Genomic DNA, 21,291 nt, shown 5'->3' with positions numbered 1-21,291 from the left:
TGCTTCCACCCTAAGCTTCTGGGAAAAATGCCTTTCCAATATCAACACCTTACTCACTTCAATGCAACTTGCCCTCAACTCTGCCAAAACCGAACTACTCCTTATACATAACCACCAAACCTTTAAACTGGCCACACCCACTGACCCTCTGACCACGTCCCTCCTCTCGCAACCCTCAGTCCGCAACTTAGGGGTCCTAATCGATCCACAACTGAACCTCAAAAACCACATCACCTCCATAATTAAGGGAGGTTTTTACAAGGTCATGGTCTTAAAAAAGCTCAAGCCACTTCTCCACACCCACGACCTCAAAACCGTTATTCATGCCACATTAACATCTAAGCTAGATTACTGCAATTCCCTTTATCTTTGCCTTCCTTCCTCCACCATCAGACCTCTCCAGATTCTGCAAAATGCCACAGCAAGAATCATTAGCAACACTCGCAAATTTGATCACATTACCCCGACCCTTAAAAGCCTACACTGGCTCCCCATCTCCTTCCGTATCCTTTTCAAAACCCTCACCATTTTATACAAAGCTATCTACAACCACAACTCCTCCTGGCTCAATGAACCCCTCCAACCCACACAATCCTCCTGCCCTACCAGAACAATTCATAAATGTACCCTGCTCGTCCCCCCCCCCTCAAAAAAGCCCATCTCTCAGTCACAAGAAGTCGCGCTTTCTCAATTGCCGGCCCCACACGTTGGAATGACCTACCACCCAATCTTCGTATGGAACCCTGCGCTCTCAAATCTAGAAAACTGCTAAAAACGTGGCTCTTTCATCAAGCCTTCCCAGATTAACTCCCTTGACACTCCAGTTATTATTACTACCCCCGGTCCACCTCATTTCCCTTGACACTCCAGCTTTTATTTCTACCCCCGGTCCGCTTCATATCCCTTGCATATCTCCATACCTGCCCCCACTACCTAGTTTTCGGTCTTTCATTTCTACTCTGTACTCCCCCACCCCTGTATATCTTTGTACTTCCACATTTAATCTTACCATATACATTTTGTACATTCTAACTCTGGACTCATGCACCCCTTGTATTTTTGCACCCCTGCACCTTATTTAAGCATTTATATATTTTAACCTGTGTTACTTAGATACTTAGATGTTACCGTTCCTCTTGTTCTCTTTCCCTCCTCTATTTTGTTGGGGTCCCCATTCCGACCCCCTGTTACTCTTAGTTCTCCACCTCCCCCCCCCCCCCTGTTTTTTGTAATTTCCACCTTTTGTTATCATGTAAACCGATATGATGTGTATTTTAATGTCGGTATAGAAAAACTGTTAAATGATAATAAAATAATAATTTTGTTTCTTGGGTCTACCTATCAACACCAGAACTCTGGAACTCCTGTCTCGCTACTATTGGTGGCCTCAGATGTCCCAGGACATTCGGGCCTATGTCACCTTCTGCCCAACCTGTGCCCAGCGGAAGCCACTGCCGGGTCGGCCATGGGGACTCATGCAACCATTCCCAGTGCCTCAAGAACCTTGGACACATATCTCCACAGACTTTGTGGTGGACGTGCCCTCGTCTAGTGGGAACCAGGTAATCTGGGTCATGGTCGATAGGTTCTCCAAGATGGCAAACTTCATTCCTCTGCCCAAGTTGCCCTCAGTGCCCGAGTTACCCCAGCTTTTTACCCGGCACATCTTCCGCCTCCACTGTCTTCCACAGCATATCACATCTGACCATGGCCCCCAGTTCACGGCAAAATACTGGTGGTCTCTATGCAAGAAATTCGGAGTACAACTAGATTTTACTTCTGCCTTTCACCCTCAGGGAAATGGCCAAGCTGAACAGATCAATAAGAGCCTGAAAACCTTCATCGGTTCTTTTGTCACGAGCCATCAGGACGACTGGGCATCTTTATTGCCTTGGGCAGAATTCTCGCACAACATGTATGTTCACTCTGCCAAAGGGACTTCCCCATTCCAGGTAGTCTTCGATAAGCAGGCAAAACCTCTACTGCCTCTTCCTCTGGCTGTGCCTTCCTCGGAGGCCCAACTCACTGCTCAGCAACTCCATGCTCTGTGGAATACCACACAGGCTAACCTCCAAAGAGCTGCCAATTCTGCAAGCAGACTATGGACAAACACCATCATCCGGCCCCTCTATTCAGACCTGGAGATTGGGTGTGGTTAAGCACACACCATATATGCCTTCAAGTGCCCTCCATGAGACTAGCTCCTAAATATATTGGACCGTTTTCTGTCAGCGTGTGGCTGGGGCCAGTTTCCTATCATCTCTGCCTGCCTGCCAGCTTAAGGATACACAACCCCTTCCATGTGTCCTTGTTAAAACCCTTGGTACTCTGTATGTTCCAGTCTGCACCTCCTGAGACCCTGGTTATCTCCTCTGAAGAAGATCTAGTCTATCAAGTTGGACAGATTCTGGATGTAAGATGCAATCATAGGTGTTGGGAGTTGGGAGTATCTGATATCCTGGGAAGGATTTAATCTGGAGGAGAACTCCTGGGAGCCGGCTTCAAACATTTTGGACAAGTCCCTGCTTCAGCATTTCCATCAAATGCACCCCAACAAGCCTGGTCCTTCTGTGAGGGAGCGTAAAGGGGGATACTATTGGGGCTCAAGGCCGTGGCAACCCATGGCTGGTCCCCCCTACCTGCCCCAACACTCAACGAGCTCTCTGTTCCCCGGCACGGCATGCTCCAACTCCGAGTCTCCACCGGCATGGTCTCCACATGGCCCAGGATGCCGCCAACCTTCCCGCTGCAGGTGCTTTCCTAGGCACGCGTGTGCACGCTCACGACTCAACCCCTCTTAAAGGGGCCGCAGCAGGAAACCACGGTCTGGCCCCTAATGATGACGTCAGGACTGAGGGGTATTTAAACCCTGGCTCAGACCTCAGTTCTTTGCCTAGGCAACAGGTCCATGTCTTCAGAGGGCTAGTTGCTGTCTTCTGGTTCCTGTGATTCCAGTTCCTGATTGCTGATTCCTGTTCCGGTGGTTCCAGTTCCTGTGTTCCTGACTGTTCCTGTTGCTCCTGACTCCGTGCCTTTCCTTGTCCTTGGTATCTGTGTCATCTTCCTCAGCTTGATCTCCTGGTTCTGACTTCAGCTTGTTTCCTCGTTTCTGCTCATCTGCTGCCCGTCTTGACCCTTGGCCTGGTACCTCGTCTCTGCTCACCTGCTAGCTGCCCCTGACCTTCAGCTTGGATCTTCGTTTTGCACCTTCGCTGCCAGCCACAACCCAGACTCTTGACTGCCTCTGCCTGCCGCTGGATCTATCTTCATCGAGGAGACCCCACACCTAAACCCTGCCAACCCCGGTACCCAAGGGCTCAACCTGAGGGGAACGAGGGCTGGTATAGGTGAAGCTCCAGCCAGGTCGTCCTCAACTGCACTGCCTTCCAGCAACGAGGACCATTGGAGGCCATCCCTCAGTGGTAGCACCAACTCTCGTCCCAGTCCAAGGGTCCACAGTTCCAACACCCGCTGAGTCCAGGAAGAATTTACCTACTCTAGTTGCAGGCAATATTGATTGTTCCTCTGCCTCAGTGCCTAAAGCCAAAAGTGATGCTGCTCTTTATCTATTTCCAAGTTGCCAAATTTGGAACCCGCCAAATTTTCCAGAGTGTTTTAAATGCCATTTCCCTAACTATGCCATGTGGGTATGTAAAGAATGCCAGTTTGCAAACCCTCAGTTCACATAGTTTTTTTTGGCTTTGGCTCCTTTAAAATGTGTTCCAGCTACAAGCACCAGCCCAGTAAGCCTATGAAGGAATAGAGCTTGGCAAACCACAAGCTACAGACGTTTCTGTGTTTAAAAATGCTGGTACTTCTGCCCCCAATCTACAACCACCAGTGTCTGCCAGCATGAAATCTGATGCTCAGCAAGCTCTCAGACCAGATCTCCTGAAAACCACATCACATCCAAGCAATTTTAAGCCAGCACCTGTAAAGATAATTTCTGCTTCAAGATCTAGTGCTCCCTCTGTTCTTCTGCCCTGTGCAGAAATTTTAAAACCAGTTTCTGTGACTCAGACACTAGTACTGCAAACCCTTTTGTTAGAAAAGACCAGCCAAAATAATCATAAATAAATACCTGCAAGAAGGAAATCCTACTCCAGTGCCTCTGTTTCAGACTGCAGGAGTACTGAATCAGAGGGATGACTTCAGTTCAGTCTCTGGATCTCAAATTCATTAAGCTGCCTGCAGCAAAACCTTAATGAGGTCAACTCTGACTCCAAGGAGGGTAGTATATGCCTTCCCCATACCTGTCCTCTCAGGATCCCTCTTAATTTAATCAGGTTCAGAAGCTAATTCCAGTCCACCTCTTCAGAATCTGCTCCAGATTGCTAAACAACTTTTCCCAGGACCCTCCCTGACTTCACTCTGCCTGCAGTTTCTGCAATGACCCCAACAGTCTTCTTTCAGCCACTGGTGGGACCCATAGTTTCACTGACTACATATGTTCCTGCTCTATCTCTATAGCCAGATGAGCCAGTCCCTGCAATGGATCCACTTCTGAGGTTCTGCGGTCTACCAAGTCCTCTCAAGAGGAACCCTGGTCTAGCGGAACCACTCCAAGAGGAGCAATGTCAATCTGTTCTGCTTCAGAAAGAATCCACTGTATCTGCTCCACTCCAGGAGGAGCCAAGTGCATCTACTTTGCTCCATGAGGAGCCTGGTCCACTGACCTACTCCAGGAGGAGCCCGCTCCCACAACTCCTCTCCCAAGAGACTCTGGGCCAGCAACCAAGCACCCAAATGACTCTGGACAAGCAACTCGGCACCCAAGAGACTGACCCAGCAACCCAGTACCAGAGAGACTCTGATAAAACATGCCTGTGTCATAAAGATTCTGATCCACCACTTCAGTCCCAGAAAGACTTCAGTCTAATTCTTCAGGTCAGGAGGGACTCTGCTCCAGTACCTCAGTTTAAAAGAGATTCTAGTTTAGTGGCCTCCTCTTCCCCCAGGACCTGGACTGCATTGCCTGTGATCCCAGAAAACCCAGTATCTGCTTGCCAGACACCTAAAGTTCCTGCCTTGAGCAACCAACCTAATGGCCATAGCTACCATGGCAAATGGGACCTAGGAGGAAGCGGTATTACAAGGGGGAGAACTGTCATGATCTGGCCTGCTATGCAGCCCCCACAGCAGCAAAGGTTATCAGCGAACCTCACTCACAGCCGTTCTAGCTGCCCTCTTGTTGATCACATAAGGTGGTGTCTCCAGCCCTACTTACTCCAGCTTGTCCAGTCTGTCATTGCCTCTTTAATGAGTAATTTGGCTCTTTCCACCTGGCCATCCTTGCCGTGCTTTCCTGCCTTGTGGTAATCTCTGCCTCCTGCCTTGCCTTGTGGCCTTCCAGGCATCCTTGTTTTGCTCTGTGGCCTTCCAGGCCTCCCCTGTCTTGCTTTACAGCCTTCCAGGTCTTCTTGCCTTGCTCAGTGGCCTTCTAGGCCTTCCTGTTCTACCTTGTGGTCTTCGGACATTCTAGGTTTCCCTAGTCAGCTTTGTGCCCTGATTTAGCCTTCTTGTTTATTGTTGCATGTCCTAGTCCTGCTCTTGTCCTTGTCTAGTTTTGTCCAGTCCTTCTGGTCCTGACCTTTCCAGTCCAGTTCCTGTTTCCAGCCAAGGCCTATCTTGTTGTGTTCTTTACTGTCCTTGGTCCTAGTCCAGTTTGGATATGACCTCACCTTGCACTCAGGCTACCTCAACCCTGGATTGGACTTGACCGCACCTTCCTCTAAGACTGCCTCAACCTTGGACCAGAACTTGACTATGCTTTGCCCTAAGCCTACCTTGACCCCAGATTGGACTTCATCTCACCTTGCTCCCAGTCTGCCTCAACCTCGGAACAGAACTCAACCCACATTATAAGTCCTGCCAGCTGCCAAAACCCAAGGACTAAACCCAAAGAGGAAATGGTTGGCTAGGCAGACAATATTGCCCATGGTGTCTCTTCTGTCACCTGCCAAGGCCTATTCTGTGCTTCTCCAAAATAGGTTGTGCCAACTTGACAACAGCCCAAGGGATCACCACCTGCTCAGTGTGTCACAATCAAGGTACTAAAATTTTAGTGAAATAATGTATTATTGGAGCAGTTTTTTATGAACATTAATAAAATCTTCATATTGGGGCAGATTTTAAAAGCCCTGCTCGCGTAAATCCGCCCGGATTTACGCGAGCAGGGTCTTGCCCGCCGGCGCGCCTATTTTCCATAGGCCGCCTGCACGCGCAGAACCCCGGGACACGTGTAGGTCCCGGGGTTTGTCGAAGGGGGCATGTCGGGGGTGTGTCGGGGGCGGGACCCGATGACGCGGCGTTTCGGGGGCAGGGCGCGGCGTTTCGGGGGCGGGACCGGGGGTGTGGTGCCGGCCCGGGGGCTTGGTCCAGGCCTTTGGACCAGCCCCCGGGTCGGAGGACAGCACGCCAGCAGCCCGCTGGCGCGCGTAGATTTACGTCTGCTTCTCGCAGGCGTAAATCTACGGACAAAGGTAAGGGGGGGGGGGTTTAGATAGGGCCGGGGGGGTGGGTTAGGTAGAGGAAGGGAGGGGAAGGTGAGGGGAGGGCGAAAGAGAGTACGCGAACGCGCTTTTTTAAAAAATCTACCCCATTATGTTTGGAAATTATATCATAAAAAATCTATAGGCCCAATATTGAGTGCTGGCCAGTTAATTAACTTAGGGGGTCATTTTCAAAGGCTTATCGCATGCAATAAGCCTCTATTGCAAGTGAAAAGGCCCTTTTTGTGTGCAATAGCATGCTGGGGGCAGAGTCAGGGCGGCGAGGAGGCAGACTCAGCAGTTTCTTTGCTGGCGGCAATAAGGTTAATAATGTTATTGTCACCAGTAGCACACCCGATAGCACCACCTTTGACAGTGGCATTATTGGTTGCGAAAACCAGCAGCGAAAACACCGCGGTGGTGCAAAGGCTGCCGACTTTCACAGGCCTGCCCCCCCTTTACCCCCCACCCCCCGTTTTCGCTGGATTCACCATTCTGCAATAGAATAGTGAATCCAGGCCTTATCTGGCACAAAACTCTGAGAGAAATCAAATATCCCCCTATAATCACACCATGCCAATACAACAGGGAATCACAATAAATCATACAACCCGTTTGTTTATCAAGTATACTATGTAAACATGACTCTACTTAATAATTTTATCAAGCACATATTCAGTACATTGGTCTATAAACATTAACAATTTATTTATTGTATTGCACTTTATCATCACACATAAAATATTGCTTTACATACAGAATGTCACATAAATTTGCCCATCTAGAAGCAACACTGGTGGCACACTCAGTAGAGGTTTCACATTTGTTTGCGGAATACAGATTTTTTTGTGATTGATACCATCTTTAGACATCCTAGGGGAGAGATTGAGACAAACTTTTAATTCAATGTGAACAAAAATGGATATATCAATTAAGAAGTTGCAACCTGAAGGGCTAAATATTAGTATAAAATGGGGACAGCTCTTTTAGAATGATCATCTTTTTGCCTATTGACCATTTAGTTGATTTTTCATCTTTCAGGGATAAACCATGCAAATTTGTGATTTTGTTATAAAACTAGAAATTGAGTACTTAACAAAAATATTTTTATGTCTCGAAAAGATATATTTAGAGCTCACTAATTTGAATTTTTAAGATACAATCGCAGCAAGGAATCCAAGGATTCCACTTTAGGCATAGAAGTTCAAATGTATTTGCTTGTCTATATTAGTCACTGATGGTATGCATGGTAGAGGTAATGACATTGGCCTACTGAAGGTTATCATCACTTTTTGTGATTTGAGATTGCTCTCAGACATTCAATGAGCCTATGTTTTATCAAAAATATATTTTATTAAGAGAGATTTTTTTGAATTCAAAACACATTTAAGCATTAGTAAACAATTGTATGAGTAAAATTAATTTGACAGCTTGGGATATTTTTTATTGTCCTTTATTTTCATCTTTTGAATTACTTGATCAAATGTTTTTGTTTCCATTGGGTAGGAGCATTTTCAAATTAAACATATATAGTTCATCAAGACACCATTCAGCCATGTTTATTATTTCAAGAATGTGTAGTCATGGGACACAGATGAAAGTTGGTGTGTATATGTCGGAACGATATTGGTAAGTTGAAATAGCAATTATTAGCATCGTTGATATGTTTTCAGCCTTTGTAACTGATATTTTTTTAATGTGTTTTGTAGATTGCAAAGAATCGCTGCAGGAACCCCTGATGCAGACCTTGTCAGGCAAAATGCTGATAGCGTCGGATAGAACATTTGGATATGTTATTTTGATGGCGTGAAATACTTAAAGATAAGTTTTGAGACAGTGCATCTTATCTTTTGAATATTAGAAAGTACACTTCATTTTTTGAACATCATTAGTAGCAATTGGATGGAAAGCATACCCTATTTTTAAACAATATCAGTAGCGACTTACCAAGCTATCTAAGCATGAATTTCTGTTGAAAATTAAAAAATAAAAAAAAAAAGTGAATAAGGATAAAAAAGAAGCAAAAAAAATATTAATTGAAGAAGTTTTTTAACTCATGATGGTGCTTTAATTTATGTTATCTAAGGCATGTATTGCCTAGATATTGGCATCTGAAGTTTTTCCTCCACAACAAATCATATGTGCTTTAGTAATTATTCTGGGTGCAACTTGTTGATCATTGTTGTCATCACCCAGCATTCTACTTTTTTGTAACTGAGCTTTCTTTGAAACTAGCAAAGTCACTATTCACTGACCTTTTCTCACCTCCTAGAAACTTCCCTTTCCATGATTTTATGCATGAGACCCTCTAGTCTGGGCATTTTTTGTCTGATTCTTATTGCCTTAGTAAGGTGTTTTGTTTTGTTTTTTACCTTTTTCTAAGTTTTATTTTTCAACTGTTGCATCAACACCAGTATCAGTACATCATTTGGCATTGGTCAGGCTATTTTATTTGTTTTTCATATTGAACCATTTTGCATTGGCTATTTTTCATCTGATGTCCACTGAACAGCAGGGATGTGCAGAGCAAAATTTTATGTTCATATTTCTTATGTCCGAAAGGGGGTCCCACTTGCGGCCAATATGGACATAAAAAAAATCCAATGAGTTGGGTATATGTACATATGTGCAAAAAAAAAATGTAAACCCCCTCACCCTCCTTAATCCCCTCCCCAGACTTACCACAACTCCCTGGTGATCGAGCGAGGAGTGAGGACGTCATTTCTGCAATCCTTGGCGAGAAGCATGTGACGTCGGCGGCACGTCGAGTGACGCGGCGTCATGTGATTCCCGGCGAGTTCGCGCCGGACGGCTCCTTCGGCCCAAAAAGAACTTTTGGCCAGCTTGACCCCCCCAAGCTGGCCAAAAGTTATTTTTGGGCCGAAGGAGCCGTCCGGCGCGAACTCGCCGGGAATCACGTGACGCCGGCGTCACTCGACGTGCCGCCGACGTCACATGCTTCTCGCCGAGGATTGCAGAAATGGCGTCCTCACTCCTCGCTCCATCACCAGGGAGTTGTGGTAAGTCGGGGGGGGGGATTAAGGAGGGTGAGGGGGTTTATATTTTTATTTTGGCTCAACAATCGCGATTTCCCACATATCGAACATATCTATGTTCGATATGTGGGAAATCCGATCGTTTATGTCGAATCAATTTTTTAAGTTAAAAAAAAATATGAGTTGCGTTTTACTAATGCGGTCAATCCGAATGCACACCCCTACTGAACAGAGGACCAGCATCTTCTCAAACTGCCCCTAGTGCAACCTTATTATGTTGATTACAAATCCGTATGACAAATGCATGTTGTGCCTGGGGCACCACCACAACACCTTGGAATGCTCCACATGTAGGAAGGTGACTTCTAGAGGCCATCAAACCCATCTAGAGCTCATAGAAGTGTCTTGGCATGATAAGTCTGAGCCATCTATATCTCTAGGCAGGCTTGACTTAGGGCATGTCAAGGCTCATAATGTTAGAGCCATGGTGACGTTAGTGACCCACCTGAGATTACCCTCCATGGAAAAGATATGCAAGGCTGCAACATGGAGACCAATCCACACAATCACAACTCTTTACTTATTAGACAGGGCCTCCTGACATGACAGCAGCTTAATTTGTTCTAAAAGGTCTATTTGAGGTTTAGAATCCAACTTCACCCCATCCCCCCAAGCACCCATTCTTTTTATTTTAAGATTGCCTAAAAGAAAAAAAATGCATAAAGGTTATTTGCCAAATGAAACATTTTTGCATCATTGGTGCTCTTCATCTTGTATCCCCTTTTTTCATTTAAGGCAACCTGTAGCTAGGGATTCCCCAACTGTGAGGACAGTCAGATCCTGCTTGTTCTCAGAGAATTCGTAAGTTACTTATCTGTAGCAGGTATTCTCAGAGGGCAGCCAGACATAAATCTTTACAGAATCCACCTGCCTTTCCTAGGCATTGGCTTCTTTTATTTAGTTTATTTAAATAATTGAGAAGGTCCCTGCACAATATCCATGATGAGGGACAATCCTGCACGTGGTGAGTAGAGCTTCTGAAGAGTCTAGATTAGAAGATGCAAAGTTGAAGCTTTTGAATGGGGCTATATTTGATGACATTACCTGCTTGTAAGTACTTACATCCTGCTATACTCAGAGAACATCTGCTACAGGTAATTAACTTATGCTTTATTCACAATGAATGTACACTGTACCATCACAGTATACATGTTGTGGTGGCACAACAGATGCAATATGGTGGCAGAATATACATGCTTTCACAGTGAGATATATGTGCTGTGGTGATACAGTTCATGTGCTATTGTCAATAAATACATATGTTTGCTGTAGAGCAAACACACCATGTGGGGTAGATGTTCAAAGAAGCACACTAGCAACCATTGCTTGTGGTTCCCGGCATGCACATGGATACAGCGATTTTATAACAAGCGTAACATATTATAAAATACGATTCCCGCACGTCAGGAAAAACCTTCCAAAAGCAAAACGAAAACAAATTTTATTTCCCTGTATAACCCTAATAAACATATAGGGCTGAATTTTCAAAGCCATTTACATATGTAAAATTTATTTTTTTTCATGCAAATGAAAGCACTAAAGTAGCCTGGAATTCACTTCAATTAAAAAAGCATGTGTAACTTGGTTTTGCACGTACTTTTATGCTTACTGACAAGAAGCATTCTGGAGGCACAGATGGATCAGAATTTGGACTGGCATGTGTACATTTTGATGGTAAAAAGTTATTCATGTAAGTCCACCCACACAAGTTATGCCCTCCATAGCACAAATGTAACTTTGTGTGGTTGGGTCTGTGAGCATACTCAGGCACTCGCACACAAGTTTTCAAAGCAAATTTATGCCCATAAGTTTACTTAGAAAATCTGGTGGTAAAGTTTGATGCATAAAAGGTACATGCAAACTTTATGCTACCTTCACTCAGTCTTAGTGAATCCCTCCCTTTAAATCTGGTTAATACTGCAGGCCATGCAACATAGTGATGGAACCTGCTTTGAATTACCTCCATCTTGTCAGTATCCTTTTGATGGTCTAGTTTCCAGACTTCCACCCAGCACTGAAGGGTGGGGGTCCGACCAGAGACTCACAAAGAAATATTATTTCCCTTTTTGTACTAGTGAAAGCTCTCCTTATATACCCAAGTACACTATTAGGTTTCCCAACTGCTTTTTCACATTGAATGGCTACCATGAGGTCATCAGAGATGATAATCCCCAAGGTCTCTTTCCTTTTTGGTGAATGCTAGTTCTTCCCTTCCAAAAGATTTCTTTAACCCAAATACATGATTTGCTTTCTTTTTAAATGAAAATCCAGTTGCCAAAACTGAAAACCATTCTTCCAATTTTATAGTCATCTTTTATCATGTATTTAATAGCTAATATCAAAATAGTTTATACGGTATTTTGGGAATTGTGCAAAATTAGCAGATAACATAGAAATATGTATAGTAAACAACAAAACCTTAAACCAAACAATGACTAAAACAACCGATAAATTCATAAAACAATGATGACAAAGTAAAAAGCATATCTTATTCAAGAAAATATATTTTATTGTAGCCCAGCATTAAAATCAAAGGAATCCTAAAAATTAAAATAAAGGAAACAATAGGATTACAAACATAGGTCCACCAGTAGGGCTGTACATTCATTGCTCATTTGTTTTATTTGTTTTTGCGGTACCTGCATATCTAGTTCAGGCATTTGTTTTCCATTGTACAAGCAATTGGGCATTTAAGCACGTACTAAAGATACATGCGTACAATGAATGAAACAACTGACCAATGAATACACAACTCTTAGCATATACACTAATTTCAAGCATTATATGCCCTCTTCAAATCAAACAAAATGTTGTGCCTTGCTGTGCAAATTCATGAGTTGCTGCAAAATTGCTGCAGTTTTAAAGGACCAACCTTGTATTCTGTTTTTCTTACTTTTAGAAAACACCGATGCCCACTGTGTGTATTTCGATAACTGTGCCATACTTCTTCCAATCCATGGGATTGCCTCCAAAACTCACCCTTTCTCATGTGCTTGGGATTGGCTTGGCACACTTATTTTTGCTTGCTTCAATTTGGAAACATTTGGCACATAGCAGAAACTCACTGCTAATGGCAGCAACACATGTGTGACCCAGTCAACTGCACAAGATATTCTTTTGAACATACGGCTAATAAAATAAACTTATAGAAATCATATTACATAGTTTAAGATATCTGACATTTTTAATCCAGGATATAGGACCAATATAGTTTAAAACTTGGGCTTACTTATCTGCTATATAAAATATCTAAATTCCAGAACCTTTACTTGAAATAAGTAAAATCTCTGCAAGATTACTTGTATTTTAAGATTTTAATCTTGAAAACAGTACCAGCTGAGTTCCTTGTCCTTTATGTCCATTTATTCATTGGATAAAAATCTTAAAATGCTAGAAGATGAGCTTGAAATAAATTGCATCACCTTTACAAAATAACTAAGGATAATTTCAAGTATCTTATTTTAAGAAATCCATATTTAGAAACAACCCTTATGTTATCTTATTTGAAGATCTTTTAGGAAAATATTTGATTAAATTAAAATTTCAAATATTTAGATAATTTATAATGCAAAAAAAAGTCGGAACCACCGGAATCTATTTAATTAGGAGGTTATTTACTAAAGGCTTTCTCTCATTTTATGTCTGTGGAAAAAATGCTTAGTAAATTGGGCCCATAGAGCCTGGCTAAGGCAGTAAAGGACATATTTGTTTTGGTCTGGTACGCTATGCTCTGCTTAGTGCTATCCAGGCTTTCATTTACAAATGTTAATTCAAGCCATGCCACACATAGGGGCCGATGCAACAAAGTCGCGTAGAAAGCGGGTGCTGAACAGTCAGTGCCTGCTCTCTTAACGTGCCCCAGGTGCCCCCAATGGGGCACCTGGGGCACGTTTAAATTAGGGGGTCACGTTAGCAAGGAGGCGACCCTAGCGCATCCTTGCCAACACTCATAAGATTTTGACATGACTTTAACCCCATCTATATAAGCCCTTGAAATTCATTGTAATGGCTGATTGGATGTTTTAAAAGGGTAGAATGAAAACATATATACAAAGAGGATAATTTTCAAAGCACTTTGTCCAGAAAAATTGGTTTATTTGGGAACTTGTGAGCTGTAGTCACCCTGAGATTGCTGTTGATGAGCAAGGGATAAGGGCAGAATAATGCATATCAGCTTTCTCTATTCTACACCCCCCCCCCCCCCGCCTCACAACACACACACACACTCTCTCTCTCTCTCTCTCTCTTCCCCTTCCAATACCATTACATTTCCCCCTTCCAGAAATGACCCTGACATTCTTCTTCTTTCTCCCTCCGATCCCAACACTTTCAGGCCGATTCAGTAAAATGTGCGGGAGAGCCGGGACTCCGAGGCGAGCGCCCACTTTCCTGGGTGCGCGATTCTGTATGCAAATGAGGGCCCACTGTAAAAAGGAGGTGTAGGGACACTAGTGCATCCCTAGCGCCTCCTTATTGGCAGAAGCGGCGGCTGTCAGCGGGTTTGACAGCCGACGCTTAATTTTACCGGCGCCGGTTGTCGAACCTGCTGACAGCCACAGGTTCAGAAAACGGACGCCGGCAAAATTGAGCGTCTGTTTTCCAACCCGCGGGTAGCGGGCAGATTTGTTTTTTTTTGGGGGGGGGCCTCCGACTTAATATCACTATGATATTAAGTCAGAGGGTGTACAGAAAAGCAACCCCTTCCCCTACCTTCCCCCCCCCAGCCTTACTCTAACCCCCCCTCCCCCTCCCCCGACCTTTATTTTTCCTTTTGCTCCTGCCAGCCGACTGCCAGCGCCCAATCCCCGGCACAGCAGCAAATATGGCCTTTTTAAAATAGGCCCGGCGCGCATAAGTCCGGTTACGTGCGTAAATCTTCTGGATTTACGCACGTAACCCTTTTAAAATCCAGCCCTATGCGCATACACTCTGTACATGTTTAATTTTAATTGCACCAGGAAAAGACGTTCGGGGGCTGCACGTACTTGTCAGTTTCAAAAAGTGAACGCATAAATTTCCCCAAAACCTTTTCCCCATACAAAGCAGCTGGGGTAACATTGGGGTAGATTTAAAAAGGAGCATGTGGGCGTACATGTGCAGGTGCTACCCGGCGCGCACACATGTATGCCCGATTTTATAACATGTGCATACATGTTATAAAATCCGGGGTCAGCGCGTGCAAGGGGGTGCACAATTGTGCACCTTGCGCATGCCGAGCCCGCTCCAAGCCGCGCTGCCTTCCCCCGTTCCCTCCCAGGCCACTCCGAAATCAGAGCGCCCTCGGAGGGAACTTTCCTACTCCCCCACCCCACCTTCCCTTCCCTTACCTCCCCCCACCCTTTCCCCCCTACCTTTGATGACTTCTTTTTTTTTGTTTTAAAACGTACTTCAGCCCCGGGGCTGAAGTAAGTTGCACTCGCCGGCAGTTGGCCAGGGCGTGATCCCCGGCCCAGCGACAGTGCTGAGGCCTCTGGCCACACCCCCACCACACCCCTGCCCTCGGACCGCCCTGCCCCCAGACCACCCCTTTTGTAAAGCCCCGGGACTTACATGCGTTCCTGGGCCTTTTTAAAATAGGCCCGGCGCATGTAAATCCTCCGGATTTACACGATTAACCTTTTGAAAATCTGGCCCATTGTGAGCAGCTTTAGTGGGGTCATTTTCAAAGCAACCTTATATGCATATGGTTGCTTTGAAAATTGGTGCATCTAAGTGTATAGTATCCTGCAAATTTATGTGGACTGTTATAAAATAACCCCATTAAAATTTAACAGCGTGCTACCTTAAAGCTTTAACAGCAAGCTTTCATTCAGTTTAGTGTTGCCATCTTTCTTAAAACTGACATGAATATTGCTATTGGTTTGTGTTACTTTGTGGTAGCTATCATAAACAGTTTTGAATTCTTTACTCCTGTCCCTGTATATAATTTTTATATATATAAACTTATCTGGCTTATTTTGGAAGAATATTTAATATTCTTAAATAATAGTACAACCAGATTCCTAGAGAGCCAAGTTTGGCCAGCAGTCACCAGGCAACTTTATCTAGATAACTTTAGATCAGATACTCAACTGGCATGGCTTAGTGCCAAATATCTGGTCTAAAGTTACTCAGAGTTGTCTGGGTGAATTCAGGCCTGCAATCTACCCACACAAAATAAAATTGACAAACAATTTTCCCACACAAAATTTAGACACTGAGGGCCAGATTTTCAAAGGGGTACGCACATACCCCCCGAAAACCTGGCCCAAGTTCCCCCTGCACACGCCGAGCCTATGTTGAGTAGGCTCAGCGGCGCGCACAAGCCCCGGGACGTGCGTAAGTCCCGGGGCTTTCCTGGGGGGGCGTGTTGGGGGCATGTCGCAGCGGAACGTCATTTTGCGGGCGGGGCCGCAGGCGTGGTTCCGGCCCGGGGGAATTTCGGGGGCGTGGTCAAGGCCGCCGAAAGAACTCCTGGGCCGGGGAATCGCGCAGCCGGCGCAAGCGTAACTCTTCAAATAAAGGTAGGGGGGTTTAGATAGGGTTAGGGGGCGGATTAGGTAGGGGAAGGGAGGGGAAGGTGGGGGGAGGCGGAAGCAAAGTTCCCTCCGAGGCCGCTCTGAATTCAGAGCGGCTTCGAAGGGAATGGAGACAGGCTGCTCGGCTCGGCGAGCACAGGCTGCCGCTTTTCCACAGCCTTGCGCGCGCCGACCCCGGATTTTAAAGGATACGCGCGGCTACGTGCGTATCTATTAAAATCCGACATTTGAGTCATTAGGGTTTGTCTTAACTGGACAATCTCTTTGAATATGGACCTCTTAAGGACCAATAGCATTTCATGTATACTTTTTCTTATCTCAATTCATGACATAGACAACAATTCCCCTAATCCTAAATTACCTTTCTGTCATTATTTTATTGAAGAGTTATATTATTAGAAAAATGTGATAATCTAATTAAGACTATGTAACAAAAAAAAGAAAAAAGGAGATCAGTATGTAAAAAAGACCTTTATTCTTAAAATACTCCTGCCTGACTCTGGCCGTGCTTCACTCTCATATAGAGCTGCCTCAGGGGCTACTGAAATCAAATTAAACACACATATAAGAAATATAAAAAGCACATAAAAAATAATAAGAACATACATGGATATGTGTACATAAAGAACAGAATGTGTAACCATGTAATTTAAATATCTAATAATGTATGATTATATGTGTGCGAAGACATCACAATGGTACTTAAAGATAACAAAGATGAATACTGAAATGGGTCACACACATGTGAAGCAAACTGGTGAAGGGTTATGACAGCACATGTAATGAAATTGAATACCTGTACAGAAGAACTTTTGATAAGTACGCACTTCAGTCAACGATCAGCAATGGTATACATACATATTGTAAGGTATTCTAAAAAAGACAACTTGGTGTTAGACCAAAGCATATCTATGGGTACACGGAATAGGTGTTAACTCGAAAAATGCGTCAAAAAATAATAATAAAAGAGAGGAAAACTACGTCAAAAAATGTTTGATAGTTAAGATCAAAGAATATGGAACACACTGGCCATATGTATAAAAAGCATTGGAGACATGGTATAAAAACCATACCAGCACTGTTAAATAGACAGCTTGTTTTTTTTTGTTGCTACATAATCTAATTAAGAATATCACATTTTTTCTAATAATATAACTCTTCAATAAAATAATGGCAGAAAGGTAATTTAGGATTAGAGGATTTGTTGTCTATGCCCTATCTCCCCCAATCCCTTATATATTCTAATAATAAAGTCACTTCTGAAATGAGAAAATGAGTAGGCAGAAAATATTATGTATAAAATGTATTATGTATAAAATTCACACCTGTTGCTTATAACTCAGGCTCTTACTCTAGTTTTTAGGTGTCATTTGTACACTGTCTGCTCCACTGTATGTAGTTCAGGTCTCGGTACCAGACTGAAGGCTCCTGTCCTGTTGCCATTGCAGCCAAAGTTAAATTCCCTGCTGTACCTCATCACAGTGTTCTGCACTGTTTCTGCCGGAGGTACCTCATCACAGTGTTCTGCACTGTTTCTGCCGGAGGTACTCTGTGAGTGCATTATCTACGCTTACTGAGTGAGAATCAGGCCTGAAAAAGTATAGACACGAATAACTGGGCAAGCTGGATGAGCCAAGAGGTCTTTTTCTGCCATCCTCTGCCCCATTACTAATAGCATACATAGGGGGTCATTTTTCAAAATGTGGTAAGGCATTTTCACATGCGTTAAGGGCTTATCGCATGCGAAAAGCCCCGTTTTCGCATGCGATAGGCCTTTCACGCATGCGAAAACGTGTTTACCGCATGCGATAGCACCATATCGTAAACTCACTCCAAGATGAGATTTGGGCAACGTTCTCTCAACCTAGCTTGATGTTACCCAGGTAGAGAGTCCATCAAGCTAGGTTGAGAGAACATTGCCCAAATCTCATCTTGGAGTGAGTTTCCTCACTCCAAAGGCCAGCAAATCTTCACAAGAGACCACTGTTCTGTTCGTAGGTGTCACGTAGCATGTCAAAGTGGCCCCTAACCCCCTACACACTTACCTAATCCCCACCTCGAGTTACTAGGTGGGCCTACCCTAGGGATACAAATACCTGCCTATGGGCCATGATATTATGGCCAGGCTCTCTCTCTCTCACTCTCACTCTTTCTCTCAAAAATGGTCTCCCAGTGGTTGAATGCAGGAAATACAACAGGTCTGGCACTTATCACAGAATCTGAAATGGGATCACAATTTGCACTAACTTAGCTCTTCACACAGGTAATTAGCACAAATTGCAATAAATCCTATATTAGCATAAAACACACCCCTTTTGCTATCACATGCGGTAAGTACCGCATTTTGATAAATCCAGGCCATAGACATATATTTAGGAGTATTTCATTTACACAATTATTGTAAAGTTGTTCTCACTAAATATCAATTGTTTTATTTTAACAGTCTACTGTGGAAATGGACAACAGACAGCTGTAAGTATTCTACTATTGAATTATCGAGTGATCAATTATATATTACTTTAGTACCACTGGATCTGATCTCTGTATATTTTCTTCTATCTTTAGCCTTGGACTGTAAATGGATGTAATGAATGTACCTGTAGCCTCACAGGTACAAACTGCACACCTATTCAGTGTGACCAAAGTCTGCAGTGCAATAGTAATGAGAGAACAGTACCCTATAATTCTGATGGTTCCTGCTGTGGATACTGTGGTATGTATCAAATAACTATAAGCTCATTTATAGTGACTCTTGTAACTGAAACAGAATGAATTTGCTGCCAATACCATATCCTGTCTTGTTTACAGTATGTGGTGCTTTTTGTGCCTTATATCTACTGCAAGGCTATGCAATTCTGGTCCTTGAGGGCCACAAACAGGTCTGGTTTTTAGGATATCCATATAGAATATGCATGAGATACATTTGCATGCACTGGTTTTTAGGATATCCATATAGAATATGCATGAGATACATTTGCATTGCACTGTATGCAAATATATCTCATGCATATTCACTGTGGATATCCTGAAAACCAGACCAGTCTGTGGCACTCGAGGACTGGAATTACCTATCCCTGGTCTTTTTTTTATTTTCTCCCCAATCCTTATCACTATCTGTGATAAGCTGATGCAGAATGGTACTTAATGCTGAAAATACAGATATCAGAAACTGATTGTTGTGTATTTTTTTTTCTTTTTTTACAGAACCAATAACATGTCTCTATAACAACACTGTTTATCAGGTATGCTCTGCATCTGTCTTCCAATGTTTAATTCCAAAGTAAGTGAAAAATAGGAATGGACTGGACAGACCTTGCTAAGCACTCACAGAAGGATGCTCTATGGGCAATCATGACCTAGCAGACTCATAAGTGCAATCTAACAGAAATGCATATTTTTTATGAATGAAAAAAGTCTTTGCCAGCCTTTATCTCATTTAAAGTATTTCTATTACCTTTTATATAATTGCTATTTCCCCCACAGCTAATTTCTTTCATAAAGCCTACTTAGCTTGCTCATGCTTAGCTATTTCTGCCTGACTCCAGATTTTAGTTTAGTTTAATTTATTGTTTATTTAACCACCATTCTTGTGGAAACCACTCCCCCATTGGTGGAAGTAGAGGGAAACCCTGGAACATCAACGATACCAGTTGCGGGAGGCACCACTTTTGTTGGAGACCCAGATGGGATAGCAATGGAGGGGCAATTGTTACACCAAGTAAAGCCCAATATTTCCTCTGATACAATAATTTGTGACGCAGACTTTGTGCCTATAGTTAGACCGCCTGTCTTTTCCTTAGAGACTATCTGGGAAACTTTTAATAAATAAAAACGTTACCTTATCTTTGAAACCTTTAGGGGCGGATTTTAAAAGGCGCGCGAATAGCCTACTTTTGTTTGCGCTCCAGGCGCAAACAAAAGTACGCTGGATTTTAGTAGATACGCCCGGAGCCGCGCGTATCTACTAAAAACCTGGATCGGCGCGTGCAAGGCTATGGATTTTGTATAGCCGGCATGCGCCGAGCCGCGCAGCCTACCCCCATTCCCTCCGAGGCCGCTCCGAAATCGGAGCGGCCTCGGAGGGAACTTTCCTTTGCCCTCCCCTCACCTTCCCCTCCCTTCCCCTACCTAACCCACCCGCCCGGCCCTGTCTAAACCCCCCCTTACCTTTGTCGGGGGATTTACGCCTCCCAGAGGGAGGCGTAAATCCCCGCACGCCAGCGGGCCTCCTGCGTGCCGGGCCGCGACCTGGGGCGGGTACGGAGGGCGCGGCCACGCCCCCGGACCGCCCCGGGCCGTAGCCACGCCCCCGTACCCGCCCCCAAAACGCTGCCGACACGCCCCCGAAACGCCGCGACGACCGGGCCCGCCCCCGACACGCCCCCCTCGGAGAACCCCGGGACTTACGCGAGTCCCGGGGCTCTGCGCGCGCCGGGAGGCCTATGTAAAATAGGCTTCCCGGCGCGCAGGGCCCTGCTCGCGTAAATCCGCCCGATTTTGGGCGGATTTACGCGAGCAGGGCTCTGAAAATCCGCCCCTTAGTGAAAAGAATAGAAAGTCTGGATACCTAAGTTAATAAAGTAATTGTTGCGCTCGGGGGTGGACCCTTGTCCTGTGGCAGTGGAGATGCACCTCCTGGGAGGGACCAGGAGGCAACTGCCCCCCAGGGGGCGGAGCAAGGAAGGAGACAGAGGCTAGGGAAACCTTCACCACTGGAAGCCCGAGGTCCCCCCAGGACGAGCCCGTAGGGAACCAGGCCTCTTGGACTTAGATGGGCCTTGCAGGGTCTCCTGGGGGAGTGGAAGTCCAGCGTGCCCACAGACAGGAGGATAGCGCGGTCAGGTTCGAAACTGGAGGTCAGATGGAGCAAGGAGGACCAGATCTACGTAGGAGATGATAAGGCTAGGAACAAAGCCAGAATCTGGAGATGTGGTCAAGCAGGCAGAGGTCAGAGTCTAGGAGTCAGTCCGTGGAATGGTCAACAAAGCTAAGGTCAGGTACCAGAGGTCAGGCGAGGTCACAGGCAGGCTGAGGTCAGGAGGCAGGCATTAGGCAGGCGAGTCGAGTAGCAGGCTGGAGTCAGAAGGCAGGCGGCAGGCAGGCAAGTCAAGGAACGGACTGGAGTCAGAAGGCAGGCAGCAGACAGGCAGGTCGAGGAATGGACTGGAGTCAGAAGACAGGCAAGCAGACAGGTCAAGTAGCAAACAGAGGTCAGTACCAGTGAAT

At 44.8% G+C, this 21,291-nt stretch overlaps 1 protein-coding gene and 1 long non-coding RNA gene across 2 annotated transcripts in view; both read left to right on the top strand.

Moving 5' to 3' along the window:
* The first annotated feature begins 1,348 nt into the window (after positions 1 to 1,348).
* Positions 1,349 to 8,922, top strand: LOC115099387. Its single transcript, XR_003858763.1, has 3 exons — positions 1,349 to 6,050; positions 7,998 to 8,120; positions 8,201 to 8,922. It is a non-coding gene; the product is annotated as an uncharacterized LOC115099387 (long non-coding RNA).
* Positions 8,923 to 17,692: 8,770 nt separating this feature from the next.
* LOC115099552 (integumentary mucin B.1-like) overlaps positions 17,693 to 21,291 on the top strand; it is an 80,984-nt gene continuing 77,385 nt past the window's right edge. The window contains exons 1-4 of the mRNA XM_029617287.1: positions 17,693 to 17,704; positions 18,442 to 18,537; positions 18,631 to 18,778; positions 19,270 to 19,307. Coding sequence (XP_029473147.1) covers positions 17,693 to 17,704; positions 18,442 to 18,537; positions 18,631 to 18,778; positions 19,270 to 19,307 — 294 coding nt within the window. The remainder of the gene's footprint in view (positions 17,705 to 18,441; positions 18,538 to 18,630; positions 18,779 to 19,269; positions 19,308 to 21,291) is intronic.

This window comes from Rhinatrema bivittatum, chromosome 9 (assembly GCF_901001135.1).
Source record: "Rhinatrema bivittatum chromosome 9, aRhiBiv1.1, whole genome shotgun sequence".
In the NCBI taxonomy this organism is placed as follows: domain Eukaryota; kingdom Metazoa; phylum Chordata; class Amphibia; order Gymnophiona; family Rhinatrematidae; genus Rhinatrema; species Rhinatrema bivittatum.
This window is presented reverse-complemented; position numbering and strand designations above follow the sequence as displayed.